Source organism: Mastigoproctus giganteus, chromosome 10 (assembly GCF_048544385.1).
Source record: "Mastigoproctus giganteus isolate SK-2022 chromosome 10, ASM4854438v1, whole genome shotgun sequence".
Taxonomy (NCBI): domain Eukaryota; kingdom Metazoa; phylum Arthropoda; class Arachnida; order Uropygi; family Thelyphonidae; genus Mastigoproctus; species Mastigoproctus giganteus.
The window spans coordinates 107653261-107674804 of NC_143584.1; the positions used below are offsets into that span (position 1 = coordinate 107653261).

Consider the following 21544-nt stretch of genomic DNA (forward strand, 5'->3'; position numbering starts at 1 on the left):
AATCTCTGTGGACTTTGCCAGGCCGTTAAACTCCCTTTGGTGGCCGAGCGTCCTGGCTAGACTCTGAAAAGCTGAAATTCCAATGAACTTGTACAACATAATCAAGTCATACCTCTCGGATAGGAAAATGGAGGTGGCAGTATCCTTCCGCAAGCTAACTAGGCCTGTCCACAGGGGCTGCCTGCAGGGATCTGTCCTGGGGCCACTCCTGTGGAACATTGTCTTTAATGACTTTCTCTCAATGGACCTTGGGGTTGTTTCCTCTGGGGCCTTCACCAATGATTCGGTGCTCGTGGTGGTGGCCGATTTGAGAGCACGGAGCTAGCAAACCATGCCATTGACCTACTTCAAAAATGGACCAAACTACACTCACTGCAGATTTTGTTCAGTTCTTCTAAAGGGTGTTCTCGACATAAGGAGACCCCCTCAAATAGAAGTAGAAGGCAAAACAGTTTAAGTTAGACAAGCAGATGGAATATATAAAGCAAAAACTAAGAAACTACACCGCCCTAGTGGCTAGAATAATATGTAGAGGCTAAACGGAAAAATGCTCTCGCTCTATTACAAGACAGTCTTCATCCTGGCAATCACCTATGGGTCGCTGGTCTGGTATTTTAAAGCCAGAATGGGTGTTAATAGACAAATCTTAGACACAATTCAGAGAAACGTACTCTTGACCATGCATGCACTTCAAGTATTAGTGGGGGGTCCTCCCCCTAGACCTCAAGGTGCTCCGTTGCAGACTCAACTATCTCTATGCGAAAGGAATACCAGCGAACATTGAAGGCTTCAGCCTGGACTTGGCGAACAGCAGCAGAGCTAAAAAGCAGCGGCTTGCAGCTCACCTGGTGCAGGTGTGGCAGAACAGGTGGTCTGCCTCGTGCAAAGGTGAGGTGACCTGAAGATTTATACCTCTTGTCAATAAAATCTATCCAAGAGCTCTCGTAGTTCAACACAGGGCGGAACACAACATTCCTACTAATGGGCCGTGGCCGAATAAAAGCAAAACTAAGTGCACTGGGCATTATAAATGACCCCAGCTGCCACTGCAGGGGACAGGAGACCTGGAAGCATATAATGCACGATTGTGAAAAATATGAAGACTTCAGATGCCACCTCATTACAAGAATAAAATATAATCCAATAAACCATGAACACCACCTGTTGGACACAGAAGAGGAGTACAAAGCCTTCAGCTGTTTTGCCCAGGCCCCTCTTCACAAGAAGAAGGCTTGAGACAGCAATCCTAAACAATTAAAAGAAATAAAACGAGGGTGTGTGACAACCAGGACCTTTTTCAAGTTGTCCAGGCAAGATATAAATACCAGAGCAGACAAACCCTGAACAGAACAAAACAGTATTGTCAGGAGGCAAACATTGATAGTGACAAATTAAGATTATGACTAGTAACACAAGGACCCCAACAAGAAAATAACCAACATCGAAAAATGGATGATCCCTGATCCTAAATTGAAAATTGCAGACGTCCCCTGCCAAGCCTGACAACAAACACTGGAATGGACACTTCAACCATGAAGATGACTGCAGCTCCTCTGCCGATTTGCGATCTGGTCAGGCATCTTTCCCGGCCCACTTTCTCCCCCTAACCTTGTGGAAGGAAGGACAGTTCTTGCCATCTCCTCCCCTCCCCTCCCCTCCCCTCCTCTCCCTGCCGCCCCAGGCGCCTCCGTAGCCAGGTGGGAAGGAGCAGCAGTGCGTAGCACACGCTTCTTGATTAGACCAGGGTACGAGCCCGTCACCACCAAATACGGAGGATGCGGAAAGGTCAGGGAATGACCACCGCATATTCCCGGAGCAATATGGCCTTAGTTGCTAATGCTCCTAAAAACCAAAACAACAACAACAATCCCTGCCGCCCCTTCTTCCTCTTCTGGTGAGGCATGGGCCTGCCTCACTAATACTTGGTGTCGCCTTACCTATTGTCCCCATACTTCTGCCTTTCCCTCATTCTTCAGTCTCCTGCCCCTACTCTACCTTTATTGCCAGCAAAAACCGAATGCCCCTCACAATAAAAATTTAAAATGTCTAAATTAACACACCTGGGACCACTTTCAGCCTAACTACATTCTAGCGTATGTTGCCCCTCTTTTTTTTTTTTTTTTTTAATTTAATTATTTATTTTATTTATTTATTTATTTTTTAAGGCCCTAGCCACTAAAATCTCGGGAAATTAGGTGGCAGAGCCTGCCCGAGTAAAATTTGAAACTACTGGATACTTGATCTGCCTATACGAGGCCAAATGTGGGCAACATTGGGCTCCAGCAGGGGTCTAGCGGCTAAATGGCCATGGCCAGATGAACAATGACACACAACATTACACATATACACTATCCATACACTTTTAAATCTGTGGTCTTTACAGTGAACGTTTACACCCACAATGAAAGCAACATGGAGATGGCGGGAATCCCTGGTGCCGTTAGACAAGAATATACTTTACACTTTACATCATCCAGCACAGAACCTGAAAGGGCATTTTCTGCCACTAATCAAATATGTACCAAAATTAGATCCAGTTCAAACGCTAACTCTATTGATTGCTTATGTTTCTTAAGAGCTCACTTTATTCGAACTGGTAGTATGGATGCTTAAACATAACTAAACTTTGTAGTATCAAAATGCATTTTTGATGTGTAAACATATTTGGCAGCACCTACTAAATTTCAGATGGTAGTAAAATCAATTTGTCACAATTTTGCAACATGGAAATTATGTCATTTGACATCATTCCCATTTCAAAACAAAGAAAAATTGAGTAAGGAGAGGCAATTGTGCAAAGGATCATGGGAGGTGATATCAGATGTGCTCAGAGCTGGCATAAACCAGCTGGTAACGGAAAATGTTTATGATTTGGGGCATACCACTTAGGTGGCTTTGGGCTAACCATTGCCACCCATGGCAGAAACCTTTTGATAACCGGAGAAATGGATATCTTGCAAAATTTAAAGTAAAGTAAATCATTTAAAGTAAAGGATCATGGGAGGTGATCTAGGATGTGCTCAGAGCTGGCATAAACCAGCTGGTTGTGGAAAAATATTTATGATTCGGGCCATACCACTTAGGTGTCTTTGGTCTAACCATTGCTACCCAAGGCAGTAAACCTTTTGGTAATCAGAGAAATGGATAGCTTGAGGGCAGTGATCTTGGATGTGCTCAGAACTGGTTTATGCCAGCTCTGAGCACTTTACCAGTTGAAGAGCATCTAATGTAGGCATTACAGTACCCATCTGTATTACTGAAGCAGTTGTTATAGTTCCACCAAGAGGCAAATCATAGACATTTTTCTGCAACCACCTGGGCCAGTCAAGAATGTTTGAATCGGTTCATGATTGGGAGATAACAGATTCCAAATTAAATGTATGAGTAGAATCTTTTGTTTGTCATTGGCCATTCTCATTAAGTTGTAGAAGTCCTCGTTGGTCATCAAGTTTTCGGCTTTCTTTGCAATTGATTTGAGTCAGTTGAGTGTGGCGAGCTTTAGATCCTCATTCATCTCGCTGTTTGGGTGATTGTAAAAGTTTCTAAAGGGTTTTTCTTCTCGCAGTCACTTTGCAAAGCTATGCAGGTCATTACTTCATGCTTCGTCAGGGTCACCATTGTCATTGTCTTCACACATCATCGTCTTACATATTTCAATCGTTTTGCGAATATCGAAGTCTGATTCATACAATTTACGGTCTAGTATGAGCTCTTCATTGTCATCGTAGATCTCAACATATTTCATCTCTGACAGTATCTCTGTTTCCTCATTGCAAAATGGAATGTGCAGCATTACCATCTCGTGCTTGTACTCGTTGAGATCCTGAGCCAAGTCATAGATTCGATAGTGTATTATACTGTCGTTTCTTGCAGATCTCTTAGTGCTGCATATGTAATTTGTGACAAAGCATGACAGAGTAACATGATCCAACATGATAGTATGATTGTAACGATAGAAATACTTGTATTGTTGCAATCATATTATTAAACAAATGGATAATTAGGCTATTGGCCTAACCTCTTCCAAACATTGAATTGGTAGGTAAGCAGCAGGTGTGTGTATCCTATTTATCACTAACATTGATTCGGTAGAGTAAGTAGCGGGCGTGAGCATAAATTGCATCGTTCATGATTTTGGTTCTAGTTGTTCGAAATTTAGTGGCGTCGTCAAAGATGTTTTACATGTAAAACACCTTTCATGTGTACAGGGTACATGTGCAATTTTTTTTTTTTTTTAGATTAACTGTGTTTTTAATAACTTTTTTCAGAATATTTATTATTGTAATAAAAGTTTTAAATAAACATGAAGTCAAGTAATTACAGTACTTGTTTTTTTTTTTCATACTTTATTGCACCTAATTGTCATAAAAATTTATGGAGAAAAATGTTTGTCTTTGGAATATCAGTATTAATACCGGTATCCTGGTTTCATAAATTTAAAATGCCGAAATACCAGTATTGAGATTTTGACCGGTATTGTAAGCTGTACTGCGAGGTGATCTGATTGAGGTGCTTAAGGCTTTAAATGGCTTGAGAAAACACTGTGCTGATGGGATTCTCCTTCTTGCTCAGGCCACACGTATGAAGGGGCTCAAATTCAAGCTGATGAAGGATGGTTGCAGAATAGATCTTATCAAACTAATTTTTGATAAGATCTAAGTGATGTTGGTGGTGTTTTGGTCCATTCCTTCTTCATCACAATGATCAATTCAGCTACAGATTGTGGGCATGTTAGCCTAACCAGAAACCATCTTTCCAATATTTACCACAAGGAGCCACTCCAGGTTATTCAGTATAGTGTATATTGCTGAGGATAAGTGTCGCCACCGTAATAATAATGCCATATCACTATGTCATCAGTTGGGTTAATCTGTTGTTCTAAGTGGACCGAGGGGAAAACGTCAAGAACTACAGTAATTAACCAACCGATGACATAGTGATATGGCATTTGACATTGTTGCACATGGAAGACTACTACAAATTGTAGCAGAATGGTATTAAGGGTAAGTTGCTACAATGGATAAAAGGGTGGTTCAGTCGGAGAAGACAAAGAGTGATAATGAATAGGCGCTGCTCTTCGTGGACTAACGTTATTAGTGGAGTCCCACAGGGTTCGGTGTTGGGCCCACTGTTGATTTATATATTTATCAATGGTATTGATAAAGGTATATCAGGGTTAGTAATGGCAGTGTGCTACTGCAACAGGATCTAGAAAATTTGGACAGATGGGCTGAGAAGTGGAAACTGAAGTTTAACATTGACAAATGCAAAGTACGGCATATGGGTAGAAGTAACCCCAGAGGAATGTACCAACTGTGTGGTACTACACTTAGGGTGGTAGAAAATGAAAAAGACCTGGGAGTAATTGTGCAGTCAGATATGAAGTTTTCTGAGCAATGCAGACAGACTGCCAGAGCAGGTAATGGGGTTTTGTCAATGATATATGGGAATTTTTGCTAATAGGGAAAAGGAGGTGATTATCCATTTGTATAAGGCAATGGTCAAGCCACGCCTTGAGTACTGCATGCAGGTCTGGAGGCCTCATTTAAAGAAGGATGTAGATTTGCTTGAGCATGTACAGAGAAGGGCAACAAAATTGGTGAGGGGAACAAAGGGGTCCTCTTACCAAGAGAGAGAGAGAGAGAGAGTCCTAAGTTCTGCAAATTGTAGCAGCTAGAGACTAGGCACCTGCGAGGTGATCTGATTGACATGTATAAGGCCTTGAATGGGTTGAGCACATTTAATTCTGATGGGATTCTTCCACATGCTCAGATTACAAACCTAAGAGACATAAATTCAAATTAAGAAAACACAGATGTAGAATAGATGTGTGGAAATTTGCTTTTAGCCAGTGGGTGGTTAATTGCTGGGACAAACTTCCATCTGTCTTGTAAGTTGATAGCTTAAATAAATTCAAGGAGGAACTGGACAAACTTTTAGAGGGAATGGTTGTGTGAATTTTTTTTTGGCTGATGCAAAGCTCATACGCTTGTTTTCTTGCATCACATGCCTCTATTACTATTATGCCATGGAAATTATAATGGTGGTCCGAAAGTACATATCTGTGGATTTCTTTTGAAGAATACTGTTTTAACTAACAAATGGTTGAAAGCTATACCAAGTAAAGACTTTGTGCCATTTGAACATTCAATGGTAAGTTTGTGGTACGTTAATAGCAATTATCTTAAATAGGAGTATTTTAACAATAATGAAACGATAATATATAAGAATATGAAAAAGATATATTCTTGTATATTAAGAATATAGAAGTAAATTTTGTCAGAATTTCGGCTTTTGTGGTTTCATTTATATATAAAATATTCCTTTCATGTATTGGGTACACTGAAGAAAAGTGCTTGCATGCTTGTTTAAGAAATCAAAAAATCTCAATATTTGTACGATATAATACAGTTACATATCATACAATGCAAAATTTTAAGAAATTTTTCCCTTTTCCCTTATTCTGGTTATTTGGGCCACCAGTTAATTGGGGCAGCCGTTTATTTGGGGCAAATCTTAAAAAACAGAAACCAATCGAGAAAGTAGCCAGGGTTTACTTCGTTTAATCGGGGCAGGAAACCGCAGCACTGGAGATTACCCTATGATTGTCTCCGATGGTACCATGTGGTTCGGTCGAAATTCTGGAGGTCACAACCATAAAACAATAAAAACAATTAGCAGTCACCTGTTTATTGGGCTTTTCTGACGGACAGTAAATTCGATCTTACTGAATTTGCAATAATACAGACAGCTGGAATTCTGTGGGTTATTATGGTGAAATATGTTTACACTTCCATGAAATCTTCAGCCACATAAAAAAATTAATTTTCAGATCTTCTCTTCATTCGTATTTTTAAAGCTTTGTAACTCGTTACTCGGTTCTCACTTACGCATATTGTGTTACTTGCAATTTGTGTGTGCTGTGTTCTTTGTTATAGATTGCTTATCTTTTTACTGTTTTAAATTTTAACCCCCACCCACAAATGTCAGTGAACAGAAATGTCAACTAGTTCGTATGTACATATTACAGTACGTATTAATTATTCCGATTATCACGTATATTCTTCCAATTTTCACGTATCATTTAATTTTTTAATTGGTAAGGTAATAAAGGGTAAATTTGTGCTTAATATATCTTTGCTTTTATGGCCAGTGGATAATATTCCTCCTATTTTCGCTAATTAGAATCGCTGTTTAATAGAATTAAAATTCAATTCACAAATATGATCACAATGACCGGCGCTTACTGCACATCATATAGTGAACGGTACTTTACTATGTTGAGTTCATCGTCGTAACGTGATTTGATTGTACACTGAACCAATTGTAAAGGGGGGTATACATTGTATTTTTAACTATTTACATGAAACTTCAAATAATTGGGGCAGCCGCCTAATTGGGCCAAAATGCACTAGTCCCGATGTGTCCCAAATAAACAGAATGGACTGTATTAATTTTAATTATTGAAACTTTTAGTGTAGATAAATACACAAAATGTAATTATATGCAACCTTTGATAATCTATAGGCCTGTGTATGCGAACTGAGGTATCCTTAGTATCTAAGGATACCTCATTAGTATCTAAGACTGAGATGCTAATAACAAGCAAAGTGAAATTCAGAAGAGAGCATAACATTTTATTTATATATTTCATATTGTTACAGGTATGTGAGTCCATTTCAAGCCAGATAGTTAGACGGGCATCTAAATTTGATGGGAAAAATAAGATAATCACTGTAGATTTCAAGCATCCAAAATTAATTCAAGGACCTGTTCCATCACAATTTCCTAACTGCTCAAGCTATTTGTCATCACAGGCATTTATAAGACAGTCCCAAAAAAGAAGAAGCAAAGATTAGAAAAAAAAAAACTTGTAGAAAGCCTAGAAAATAGTATTAAGAGTAAACATGATTATGAAAAAGCTCGAGAATTTCATACATTCTCACAACTAGCAGAGTGCCTAAATAGATATATAGTACCTGAATGCTGGCAAGTTATTTCAAAAAATAACTGTATTGTGTTTTTATATTTAATATTTCAGCCAGCACCTTCCATTGCCTATTCAGTTGTGATTAATGAAGATTTGATGTTGGTATTTGTACTGAGCGCTGAAATTCATAAATCAGGAAACTCAAAGTCAGTGTAACTTCCTACGAAGTTGAATACTTTCAATCAGATTACTGACATCTTAGAACAGATACCAGTAATTGCCACAGCAGTGATGTTAATAATACAGGTAGCTCTCGATTTACGTCACGGTTAGGTTCTGGGGGGACAGGCGCAAATGGAACCCTTTATATAATGGAGTCAATCGGAAATCACAGGATTAGTTTCCAGGCACCAAAAATTTTACCTACCACTTTGCATCGATTGTTTTATTTTATTAGCATTCTTCATAGTTGTAGTAATAGTCGATGGAGGCATATTCATAGCCCTACACACATTAGGGCGGCTTTCACCAGATTCCATCCTCTGAATATTGCACTAAGATTCAATTAACTGTTTTTACCAAACATGGCGCGTCTTTATTCTATTAAATTAAAAACTTTATAACATGATTGGAAAAAACTGCACACAGCTATCACTATCATTATTATTTAATTTATTAATAGCACAATTAATAAAAAATATTAGCATAATAAATTTCCAACACATGTAAATAGTGTAAACAACAACCAACTGAGTGCTTCACCGCATGGACCTTTACTACCCACATCCACAAGTGGTTACTTTGAGGGCGGGAATCTTTCTCGTCTCTGATACGAATGCGCTAATTGTGATTGGCTCAGATTGTCCTAAATCGCGTGAACAGTGCATGATACATAGCACATTATGATGCCGATAAATTTCGTCTGACGATTTGAAACTTTCAATTTATAAAAAATTGCAAAAATAAAAATGGCATTGTGGTTAGTGATCGGCGCTATTGCGAATCGCCGCAAATCGGACCAGTGCAAAATGAGGGCTACTGTATTTATTTTGTTTTAAATGCTGCTTGTAGCTTACTGAATTGAATTGCGGGAAACATTAATAGCGAGAGAGCATCAGTGTTTAAATTCATATGTGAACAATTACATTTGTTACACAGTGAAAAGAATGCATAAAGAATAGCGAGAGAGCATCAGTGTTTAAATTCATATGTGAACAATTACATTTGTTACACAGTGAAAAGAATGCATAAAGATATCCCCCGAACTATTGATATTTTTGTCTTTGCTGTTTTCGATATCTCCACATGCCTACAAATTTCTACAGCATTCTACATTCCTACTCCTTCCTCATCCAAGTAACCCAAAAATTCCAGATGCCCAGTGAGAGAATCATTTGCTGATGTATGCTAAACAGAAATTGGCTTTTTTAAATTCTTCAGAATGCAAAATTAGTTTAATGATCGATGAAATTCATCTGAAATCTTATATTGATTACAAAGGTGGAAACTTACTGGGAAATTCATTTGATAGTACTGATGCAGCTACAAGTGCATATGTATTTATTTTTCAAAGCTTATTGTCAAATTACAAATATGTCATTTATATTTTATCTGTGAAAAAATTACTGCAGAAAAATTACATTCAGTTTTGAAAAAAATTATTGTGGGTTTGGAAAAAATTGGTTATAATGTTGTAGCAATTGTAAGTGATAATAATTGAATTAATAGAAAAAGTATTTCACTATTTACAAATTCTGCACAATGGAGTATTGTTTATCCTAATCCCGTTGATTCGTTACGTCCCCTTTCTTTGTTATTGATGCAGTTCATATTTTTAAATGTATTCGCAATAACTGGTTAAACCAATGCAACTCTAATAAAAAAAAATGTTATTATCCATCATTGGAAGGGGCTGAACATCTTCATACAGCTTCACTATCTTGCCTTAAAGCATTGTATTGCATTCCATGGAAACTGAAAAATCTGTGAAATATAGTTACAACTTAACATTGAAGGCTTTGAATCCCTCAAGTTTGGAGAGACAAATTGTAAAATGTGTATTGCAAATTTTCAATGAACATGTCATTAATAGCCTTATCTTTTAGGCCCAATAAATTTACAGTTTCATAAAGATACTGCCAATTTCATTAAATTAGCGATATCTTTATACCACTAATTTAAAAAGAGCTATATATCACCATGTTTTAACATGGTGATATATAGCTCTTCATGGACTAATGCTATTAGTGGAATCCCCCAGGGTTCAGTGTTGGGTCCATTATTGTTTTCTGTATTCATCAATAATATTGATGATGGTATATCAGGCTTAATGTCCAAGCTGGCAGACGATACAAGGGTGTTAATGACACTAATGACAGTAAGCTGCTGCAACAGGATCTAGAAAAGCTGAGCAGATGGGCTGAGAGGTGGCAACTGAAGTTTCATATTGACAAATGTAAAGTACTGCATATGGGAAGCAGTAACCCCAGAATAACGTATCAACTGTGTGGTATTACACTGACAGTGGTGCCTCCGTAGCCAGGTGGGAAGGAGCAGCAGTGCGTAGCACACGCTTCTTGATTAGACCGGGGTTCGAGCCCGTCACCACCAAACACGGAGGATGCGGAAAGGTCATTCAGGGAATGACCACCGCATATCCCGGAGCAATATGGCCTTAGTTGCTAATGCTCCTAAAAACCAAATAACAACAACAACAACACTGACAGTGGTGAGAGAGTGAAAAGGACCTGGAGCTAATTCTGCAGGCAGATATGAAGTTTTCTGAGCAGTGCAGATGGTCTACAAGAGTAGCTCATAGTGTCTTGTCAATGATATACAGGAATCTTTCTAGCCAGGATAAGTAGGTGATTATCCCCTTGTATAAGGCAATGGTCAGGCCACACCAGGCGCCTCCGTAGCCAGGTGGGAAGGAGCAGCAGTGCGTAGCACACGCTTCTTGATTAGACCGGGGTTCGAGCCCGTCACCACCAAATACGGAGGATGCGGAAAGGTTAAGGAATGACCGCCGCATATCCTGGAGCAATATGGCCTTAGTTGCTAATGCTCCTAAAAACCAAAACAACAACAACAACAGGCCACACCTTGAGTACTGTATACAGGTCTGGAGGCTTCATTTAAAGAAGGATGTAGAGCTGCTGTAATGAGTACAGAGAAGGGCAACAAGATTAGTGAATGGAACAAAGGGTTGCTCTTATGAATAAATGCTTAAATTTCACAAATTACAGTGTCTGGAGACTAGGCACCTGCGAGGTGATCTGATTGAGGTGTATAAAGCCTTGAATGGACCTCTCTGACATCACCTGACTCTATCACAACCAGTTGTATTCATTGTGCAATAAGGCCATATATACCGAATCCAATCTGCTGTTTTAAATGTCAGTAATATGGACATTCACATTTGCCAATAGTGAAGATCTCATGTATGCATAATGTGACACTAAAGACCACGAGAGCAAGACATGTTAGACTACAAAACCAAATTGTGTCAACCAAAAAGGAGAGCACCTGGTACTCATGAGCATGCCAGCAATGAAAAGAGGAAAAGGAAATCCAAAGGTACAAAGCAGAGTTTAACATCCCATATCAAGAAGTGAGAAAAAATGGTTAAACCATAGTACTATGAAACCTACATACCCAGAAGACTGCAGAAAGACATTCCATTGGAATACAGGCTGAAATGAGAATTCCATCCAAAGCATTTAAGCTCCATTGCATGAGGTCTTTTGATTTCTCAGAAGCTGGTACAATAAACTCAATCAATAGCTACTCCCATTTCAGTAACTCCTACTGCCCCACTTCTATAAAAGCAAAATAGTACAGACAAAACACCAAAGCCACTGCCTGCCTGCCTGCAATCCAAAAACAAATGAATGTAGAGTTAATGATGCAGATGAGGAGTCAATTCTGAAAATTTTTGCTGAGGGAGTTACAGACAGTGCAATATCCATACTTCTCCAAGAAAGATAAAGCCAGGACAGAGAAGGCAAAGTCAACTGATGGATCCGCCAAACTTAAATAATGACATAGTTTATTCAGTGGAAGTGCCGTGGACTTTACCAGAAGAGCCTCTCCTGTTTAAGCCAGTTCTGTATCTGTAGGAGATAACCTAAGGAATATGTAAAATCCAATCCTCAAGAACTGTACTCAGGAATACCTCAAGAATGGTCCTATGCATGGCGGAGTTGCCATAGTTGTGGACAATCATACCCCAGTTCAGCAAATCTCACTTATTGCCACCTTAGAAACAGTTGCACTTTATATTGCTGTAGATTTCCTCCTAACTGTTTGTTCCATCTACCTGCCACCTGGGGCTGATATTACAGTTGCCACCCCCGTTCTCATTTTTGGGTTATATTGATGGTCATGGTACTTTGCGTGTTAGTGCCAGTATTATTGGACTGGCTAGATAATAGAGCATATGCTGGACCTCTCCATTTTTAATGTAGAGAATAAGACATAACATCATTAATCAACATGTGCTTTTACTGCCATTAATGTGTCTATTTGTTCCCCATTATTTATACGAGAAGTAGAAGAAAATCTTTATTATTATTATTAATAGCCATATGGTGCAAGGAAGCCTGAGGCTTATGCTGCACCAGGGGAAAAAAAATTCCCAAGTTACCCTGAGAGAGAGAGAAGTCAAAAGTAGAAGGGAATCACCAAGAAAGAGACGAATGATGATATCCAGCTCAGGACTCTGGGTGTGCCAAGCCCATACCAGATGTGAGCCCCCCCCCCCCCCCCCCGGGGCTGGAGATGATCACATCCCACTGATTTCCACCTTGCTCAGTGGTGAAGCCTTGTTATTCTATTGGGACACAAGGTAGAATATAGAGCAAGCTAACTGGAATAACAGCTGCCAGTTCAATCCACTCACAGCCAGCCAGCCAGCCAGGTTTTTGCAGTCAATGACCTAGTGATGTATGTTACAAACAGTATAACCCGGGCAGCCACACATTCAATTCCACAAACATCTGCATCCATCCTTCCCAAAGCTGTGGTGGACCACTGATTGCACGACAACCAGGAGATGTAGACATGTATAGTATAGTGCCTTATGTAGGACGACACCTGAATAACTCCACCTTGGCACTGTGATGAATACAGAACTGTGTGAAAAGCCAAAAAATTGTGTGTAATGCTATGTCTGTGCAGTGTGAGTGTTGTTTAGTTGTTTCTGGCCACTTATTCACTTGGAAAGTCTGCCCATTGTCATCTACACCATGACCCACCTCTACAACATGGAGAGGTAGGTCACAACTAAGTATTTACTGTAGCCTTCACCATGAGCTACACAAATCTGGAAACCATGACAGGATTGCTGTGCACAGAACACTTATAACATCTCCTAGTGTCCATAGACCTGTCCATTGATGCCTAGGGTGGCTGATTGTGATGTAGCCTGACAAGTCATCCTTTTCATGTCAAATACATCTGTACCTTTTGGAGTAACTTCAACAGTCCTATTCCATAATGTGGAAGAGGCACTCACTTGGCATGGCCTAGATCCCCTCACCTCTATTATAACCATCCTGAACTATCATCTTGCACCCTGTGTTGCAGTATTTCTGCCTGTCTGCATGATTTTATCATCCTGTCTGGATGATAAAAGCACCCTCATGGAGCCCATATTTTCACAATGATTTGAAGATCATGAGGATGAAATCACCTAATAGCATTCCTGTATAATATTTGTTTTAGTGTCTGGAGCAGGAACTATAACATGGTTTTGACCTCCATCCAATGTGAAATAGTAAGTTTCCTTGTGGATGAATGGTGCCAAATTACTGTACTACAGTTCCAGGAACTTTGCATTTCTGTCCTAATGCACGTGAATGGGTTGAGCACGCTGAATTCTGATGGGATCCTTCCACTTGTTCAGATTACGAACCTAAGGGGACATAACTTCAAATTAAGAAAAGACAGATGTAGAATAGATGTGCAGAAATTTGCCTTTCGCCAGCGGGTGGTTAATTGCTGGAACAAACTTCCATCTGTCGTTGTGGAAGTTGATAGGTTGAATAAATTTAAGGAGGGACTGGACAGGCATTTGGTGGGAATGGTGTGATTTTTTTTTTTTTTGGCTGATGCTGCATAAGCTCATACACATGCTTTCTTGCATCACATGCCACTACTACTATGTACTGACCCACACCATATTGATTACTTTTTGGTAGATGTTATTATTATGTCCACTATCACTATACAGTATATTAAGAAATATATGTAGTATTAGTGAAAGCATTGTTTTCATCCCGGTATACGTATTATTACTAAAGTTTATACACAGTCTGAAAATAGGGAATTATTTGTAAAAAAAAAAAAAAAAAAAAAAAAAAAAAAAACAGAAAATGATAATTTTTTTAGCTATGACAAAAGACTATGACAAATTATTTGAAAAGAATATTGTTTCCATATGAGCATCATATAAACATATTAAAATGTTTTTCCTATGTTACTTAAATTTTCAGATGATTTACTACCTGAAGTTCATAATCTCTGGAATGTTTTCTTGAAAAGATTTTACAGTGATCATGTAACTTCCATAAAGGTTTGTATGATTTGATTAATTGTTTTCCTCTGCTAAGAAAATAAAAATTTAATGGGAAAGGTAAAAAATAACTCTTCAAATAAAAATTATATATAGTTAGATGATAACCTCATAATTAATCCTAATGTCTGGTACTATTTTGCTGATTCTCCTTCAGCACGAATAGGTAAATATTATTGTATTTACCTATTCATGCTGAAGGGGAGGAACTCAACACAGAGAAACAAGATAGGTAAATACTATTGTATTTACCTATCTTGTTTCTCTGTGTTGAGTGTCTCTGCAAAGCTAGTCTCTGCAAAGTAAAATATTATTTTGGTTTTGAGTGTTTAATGACGTGATGTGATGTTATGTTATTGCATGACTAGCCTCTTAGCAACTAATCAATAAGAGTTACCTGGAAATCTGTTGTTTGGCCCCTCTGCTATACAGGTACAAGCAGTGTAATTCTCCTTACTGTATACTATTACAGATCACCGCTTCTGACCTGACTATACCGTCAAGGCCATGCCATGTTCACACAAAAGGTACTTCTCTGATTAGAAAAGTTGTGGACAAGGTGCAGCTCATCCAACCATGAAAGTAGGGAAACCAGGAATATGCCGATGTGAGCATGCAGTATTACGGAATGAGGATAGTGACATTTATGTACACATCAATCAGTGACATTCTTATATGCCTACATTCATATATGCAATTTTTATATAGAATAGATGCCATCTTAACTAACATCTGCTTAATCTGTGCTCACTCCTTTAATCTTCAAAAATATACTGCATGGTGCCCATACTAGCCACTAGTCCAGTGTTCAGTAAGCTAGTGGGCCAGTATACAGGGTGGTCCCAAACGTCTTGTTATTTCCTCTCTCTCTCTCTCTCTCTCTCTCTCTCTCTCTCTCTCTCTCTCTCTCTCTCTCACACACACACACACACACACACACACACACACACACACACACACATGGATCATTTTGAGCACCCCAGTTTTTAGCATTAGTAGAGGCATATGATGCAAGAAAGCAAGCTTATGCAGCATCAGTCAAAAAAAAAAAACCCCACTCTCATTTCACCCCTCCGTTCGTTCAAAATACCTGTCCAGCTGAGCCATAAATTGATTTAGGCTATCAACTTCCACAACAAGGTATGGAAGTCTCTTCCACCAACCAACTACCCGCTGGCTAAAGGCAAATTTCCGCACATCAATACATACATCTGTGTTTCCTCAATTTGAATTTATGCCCTCTCAGGTGATTATTCTGAGCAAGAGGAAGAATCCCATAAGCACTGAGCATGCTCAAACCATTCAAGGCTTTATACACCTCTATCAAATCACCTCGCCGGTGACTAGTCTCCAGACACTGTAATTTGCAAAACTTAAGCCTTTCTTCGTAAGAACAACCCTTTGTTCCATTCACTAATCTTGTTGCCCTTCTCTGTACTCGTTCCAGCAGTTCTACATCCTTCTTGAAATGAAGCGCCTCTGCAGCCAGGTAAGCAGGAGCAGCAGTGCGTAGCACACGCTTCTTGATTACACCGGGATTTGAGCCCGTGATCACCAAATATGGAGGATGCAGAAAGGTCAGGGAATGACCACCGCATATCCCGGAGCAATATGGCCTTAGTTGCTAATGCTCCTAAAAACCAAATAACTAACTAACTAACTAACCTCCAATGCCACACTGCTCCAATTTGTGGTTGTCTTCCATGTGCAACAGTATCAAAAGCCTTTCTAAGGCTTTTGAGATACAAATATATAATATCAAAATTATTCCCTGCATCCAGTTCTTTTGTGACTGCATCATAGTATCCACTCAAATTGGTCAGGCAAGACTTTCCCTTAACAAAACCATGCTGTGTCCAAGCTATAACTGAAGTCTTGTCTAGATGATCCTGCAGTGCTTCTTTAACCAGTGCCTCCATTAATTTTCCTGGAACAGAAATTAAACTCACAGGTCTATAATTACTTGTGTCAGCCTTTGATCCTCCTTTGTGAATTGGGGTCACATTTGCACATCTCCAGTCCATGGGTACTTCCCCTGAATCCAAGGAAGCTCTCATAATTATGGCTAAGGGTTTGCTTACTTCCTTTGCTGCCTCCTTTAATATAACTGGATAGATCCCATCCACCGCGGGTGCCTTTATTATGTTTCTCCTCCAGTTTCCTCTCAGTTATTGCAAAATCATCTAGCTCACTGCCAGAGTTTACTTCACCTCTGGCATTCCCCTTCCTGAATAACTCATCATGTGTGAATGTAGATGCAAAATACTGGTTTAGTTTGTTAGCCACTTGAGCAGGATCATCAACAGTTGAACCATCAATATCCAGTGGGCCAATCTGATTCATCCCTTTCCTTCTAGATTTTACATAGGTAAAGAACTCTTTTCTGTTTTTCTTTGCATCCTTTGCCAAGGATTTTTCATAGTCTGCCTTTGCCTGCCTAATCTCCTTTGTGACTTGGTTACAGACCAGCTTATATCTATCATAGGCTTCCGTGTCCCCCATTAATTTATATGTATCCCTTGCATTTTGCTTCTCTCCCATATGTCTCATTAGTTCATCTGACATCCATTTAGGCCTAAACCTTGAACAATATTTCTTAATTGGTATGTAAAGCCTAATAGCTTCCAAAATAAATTCTTTGAATGCTTCCCGTTTTGAATTTGCTGTTGGTAACATCATCAATAGGTCCCACTGTATAGAATTTAAATACTGTCTCAGACCATCGTAGTCGCCTTTACGAAAGCAAAAACCCTTCCCTTTACCCCTGATTGTAGTTAACTCTTTGAGTAAATCCCACTTCAGCACACTGTGATCACTGCCACCTAGTGGTTCCTTTATCTCCAGATTCTTAATGCATCAAGAATCACTACTGATAATCAGATCAAGAGTATTACTCTCTCTAGTTGCCTCCCAAACATGCTGATGTAGAAAACAATCATTCAATAAATCCACAAAAGCCTTGCTAGTGTGTGAGTGACCAACCCACAAATTCCAATCAATATCTGGGAAATTAAAATCCCATTATAAGACTCTCTGATTTACTGGCCCACTCTATTTCCCTGTACAGTTTCTTATTATATTCATCAGAATCATTAGGCCTATAACACACTCCTACTCTCAATTTTGATCTCCCAATGCTTATGTCACACCAAACTGACTCGACACTGCACTGTCCAGCAATGTCAACTGGCTTCACTTCTATGGATTTTGTGTTTCTTAACTAATAGCATGACCCCTCCTCCCTTCCTATCCTGTCTATCCTTTCTGTACACAATGTACTCCCCAAATTCCAGTTCTGCATTCCTTACATCTGTGTGACGCCACGTCACTGATAACCCAACAATATCTGCCTTTGATGTTTTGAGCAATACCTCAAATTCATCAAATCTATTTACCAAACTCCTAGCAAATCTATTTACCAAACTCCTAGCATTGCACCTGTTCCTATTCCTATTTTTAGCTACCTTAACACCACCAATGTGTTTACTTGTACCGCAGTGACTCCGAGCAGTCTCTGAAATACCCTACATCTTGTTTTCCAGGCTGCTGCTCATTCCAGTCGAAGCAGTGCAAGAATCACTTTCACCTCTGCCAGTGGTTACTGTTAATCTATTAGTCCTTGTAACCCCCCCCAAGTTAGCAGTTTTCCGACCCACCTAACACTGCCTTGATAGCATCAGCAAATATTCTTGCACCCTTTCTATTTAAGTCTATCCCATCCCTGTAGAAGCAATCTCTCCCGTTAACAAGTACGGACCAGACTGATAAAAAATTCTACCCTTTGAGCCTTGCACAATCTTTCCAGGGCTAAATTGATCAACAAGGCTCTCATCATATACTCATCATCATCATATACAAGGCTCTCATCATGCAGAATTGCAGACTGTTTCAAATTCAACCCTAATTCGTGGCTTTTTTTCAACAGTGACCTGTACTTATTAAGTGATTCCGCCGGTCTCCCACTCTTAATATCATTAGTGCCAACGTGTACAACAATATCACCTTTTGTGCCCTTAAAATGATATCTGCTCTACATCGTCATCAACCTTTGCCCCTGGCAGACCTACCCTGTTCCTGTTCCACCTATCCTTTTTACATAGCATGTTCCCCATTTCCCTGACAAAAGAGTCACCAACAACTACTAGTTCCTGTGGGGCCAGCGCATTCTGCCTTGGGAGTTGCCGCTGTGTTGTGTGATGATCACATGCAAGCTCTGGTGTTGATGTGGGCAGCCAGCTGAGAGCTTGATGGGCTTCTCAATTTAGATCCTTCAAGGGCATCCACCCTGTCCTTCAAGCTCTCATATAGGCCCATAACAACGCTGAGTTGTCGCCTGATTTCCTTACACTCCTTACATCGCGCGCGTGCGCACACACACAAAGACATCCCCCATGGCAATATCATGTCCTGTCCCGATTGCTCCACAAACATCAAGCAAGCAGTGCATTTTAAAAGGCTATGATTCAGAGGGCAACTGCCCCCTTCAGTTCTCCCCTGAGCCACAGCACTCCCATTAGCTTGAGCCTTTTGCTTTGCTGCTCTGGTCTGAGTCATGATTTCGATTTAATTTCAATTTCAGTACAAAATTATAACCCTAAACTTGTATCCCAACACAGTTAAAACACTATATATCTATATATATTTTTCAGTATCGAGTATTATCTGCGAGTTCCGTTTATATAACTTCCGTATCAAGGTATGTATTAATTAATTATGTTACATTTGTAAAATCTAAGTCGTTATATGTATTTAGTTAAAAAGTACAATTTAATTGACAATGAAGTTTAACAAGATTAATAGATTTTACTGGTTAATTTACAATATATTATATGCTATACTATACTAAGCTAACGCTATCTAGTTCGGAATATAACATTGTATCATATAACAATGGTGGCAAGTTACGAACGGTAAATCTACGGACACTTAAGTATTAATTAACTTCCAAATCTCTCTGTCTCAATTCAGAATAAACCAAGGACCTTGACTAGGTCTATAAGCTACTTATAGAAAATAATTTAATATAAGAATTGGTCAATAAAGCGGCTAAATATGGTTAAAAAACTTCTCGTTCAGCGGAGCTGCAACTTGTAACACATGGATTGGATACCCTTACCGATACTAAGTAATAACCTACAAAATCTCTATCTAAGTATCGTAACTAGGAATATAAATCTACTCTAGAAAATAAGTTAATGTACCAATTTAAGCTAATAAAACAGAAAAAACTTCTCTATTCCAGGAGCAGTGAAAACTTCGCCTGCACAAGGCAACTCTCTGAAATATACATAACACATAAAAAAAAAAAAAAACTTTGTTCCTGTTCACTCAACTCAAAATTTCAGTTAGGTTCTGGTTTCGTTCTGGCAACTAAGATTGAACCGGTTCAAACCAGTTTTTTTTGCTCCTACCTTAAAATCGTATAAACGTGAAATTTGTTAATTATGTGTATTTTTTGATTGGATTAAATGAAATTCAATTTAAAAACAAACATAAGCATTATGAAATTAAAAAACTAATCATCAAAATATTAAATAAATTATTTAAATATAAATATTAAGTATTTATTTTATTTTTTAAGCATATTTGTCAGTCAGTTATTACACATTTATAATTCCAAAAACTTGCTTCATTTCAATATGAGTAAAACTGAATTGGTATACAGGCATACACTTATAATGTAACGAACGAACTGATTTTTACAATTACACAACATATGCTTTTTATCCTTAGCCTCCTATGACTAGTATAAAGTAAAATAAACTTCAGTCTGCTTTCTTTTTCCATTTTCATTTACTTTATATCCCATTTCATGACATTATATCCATGTGACAAGGAAAGTGACAAGACTTTCAGACCATCCTGTAGTATACCGTGTAGAAGCATAGCTAGGTTTTTTGGTGCCCTTGGCAAATCCGTGGCTATGCACATTTTTTCGATAATTGGTAAAATCATAATAAATAATAATAACTACTGTCGGACATCTGCTTAGCGAACTTCTTTATAGCAAACGTTTTTGAATTCCCCTTGATAATTACATTTAAAATAGTTTCCGTAGAACAAAGAAAATTTTTCATATAACGAACTGGTTAAGAGAGACTTAACTGGATACGCATTTGTTCACATCTTCTGACCTTCAAGCAATTTACACAATAGTGTTGTTGCTAAGCACAAATTAAGAGCTAAAGATATTACCATCTGCAACTTAGTGGTACCTGCAAAACCTATCCAACTACCTGTCTCACATACTGAGAAGTCGAACTGGTCAACTACTTTCTATATGCCCACTAGCCAGTGGGCATATCAAGGCATATTCCACATTTAGACAGTAGACTCTGATCAACCTTCTACTGTAAGCACCCTGTTAGAGATAGTGTCTGGACAACCCCCCCCCCCCAATTAAAGTGCAAAGTAGGAAAAAAACCCCTTAGTTAAAGTAAAACATGACAAAAGCTGCCATTTTTTCTGTTTTCACGCCTTTAATTTTAATAATGAAGTAATCCTAAAAAATATAATCTTTGTCTGTGTTGGTTCACTCTACTTGATCATTGTTTTGCCTACCTGCGTAATCCTCCAAAAGTGATCTGACTCACTCAGGTCACCATTTAGTGATCATATGACCTAGCCTTGTATCTTAGCAGCCTGTCAGGAATTAGATCAGAATTAACTCAGGTCATTGCTGGAGAGGGCAAGTCAACTTTTAATTATTTCATACCTATATTTTTATTCCTCCAAAGTGCGTGGGTTCTAAATGTGAGTTCCACACCAAATTGCAGGTATCCTCCACAATTGTCAGTTTAATTATAAAAGGTACTTTCAATTGTTATATCAATGGGATTAACAAATCCACATAACTGTCTAACCTTGTATCTTAGCAGCCTGTCAGAGATTAATTCAAAATTAACCTCAGGTCATTGCTGGGAAGGACAAGTCAGGTGTATATATAAGGTTGCTAGATCTAATCTGTTATGTCACAATATACTGTTATTGTGAGCTTTGTAGTGTTTTTAAAAACACTACTCTCTGAGTGACCCAAAAAG

General features: G+C 38.7%; 1 protein-coding gene across 2 annotated transcripts in view; it reads left to right on the plus strand.

Moving 5' to 3' along the window:
• The window catches only part of Tti1 (Telo2 interacting protein 1), a 600292-nt gene that overhangs the window by 513044 nt on the left and 65704 nt on the right, over window positions 1-21544 (plus strand). For both annotated transcript variants that reach the window (XR_016547507.1, XM_090382195.1), the window contains exon 19: window positions 14425-14504. Coding sequence is in view for 1 of the 2 variants with exons in the window: in XM_090382195.1 (XP_090238321.1) it covers window positions 14425-14504 (80 nt within the window). In the remaining variant the exon portion in view is untranslated. The remainder of the gene's footprint in view (window positions 1-14424; window positions 14505-21544) is intronic.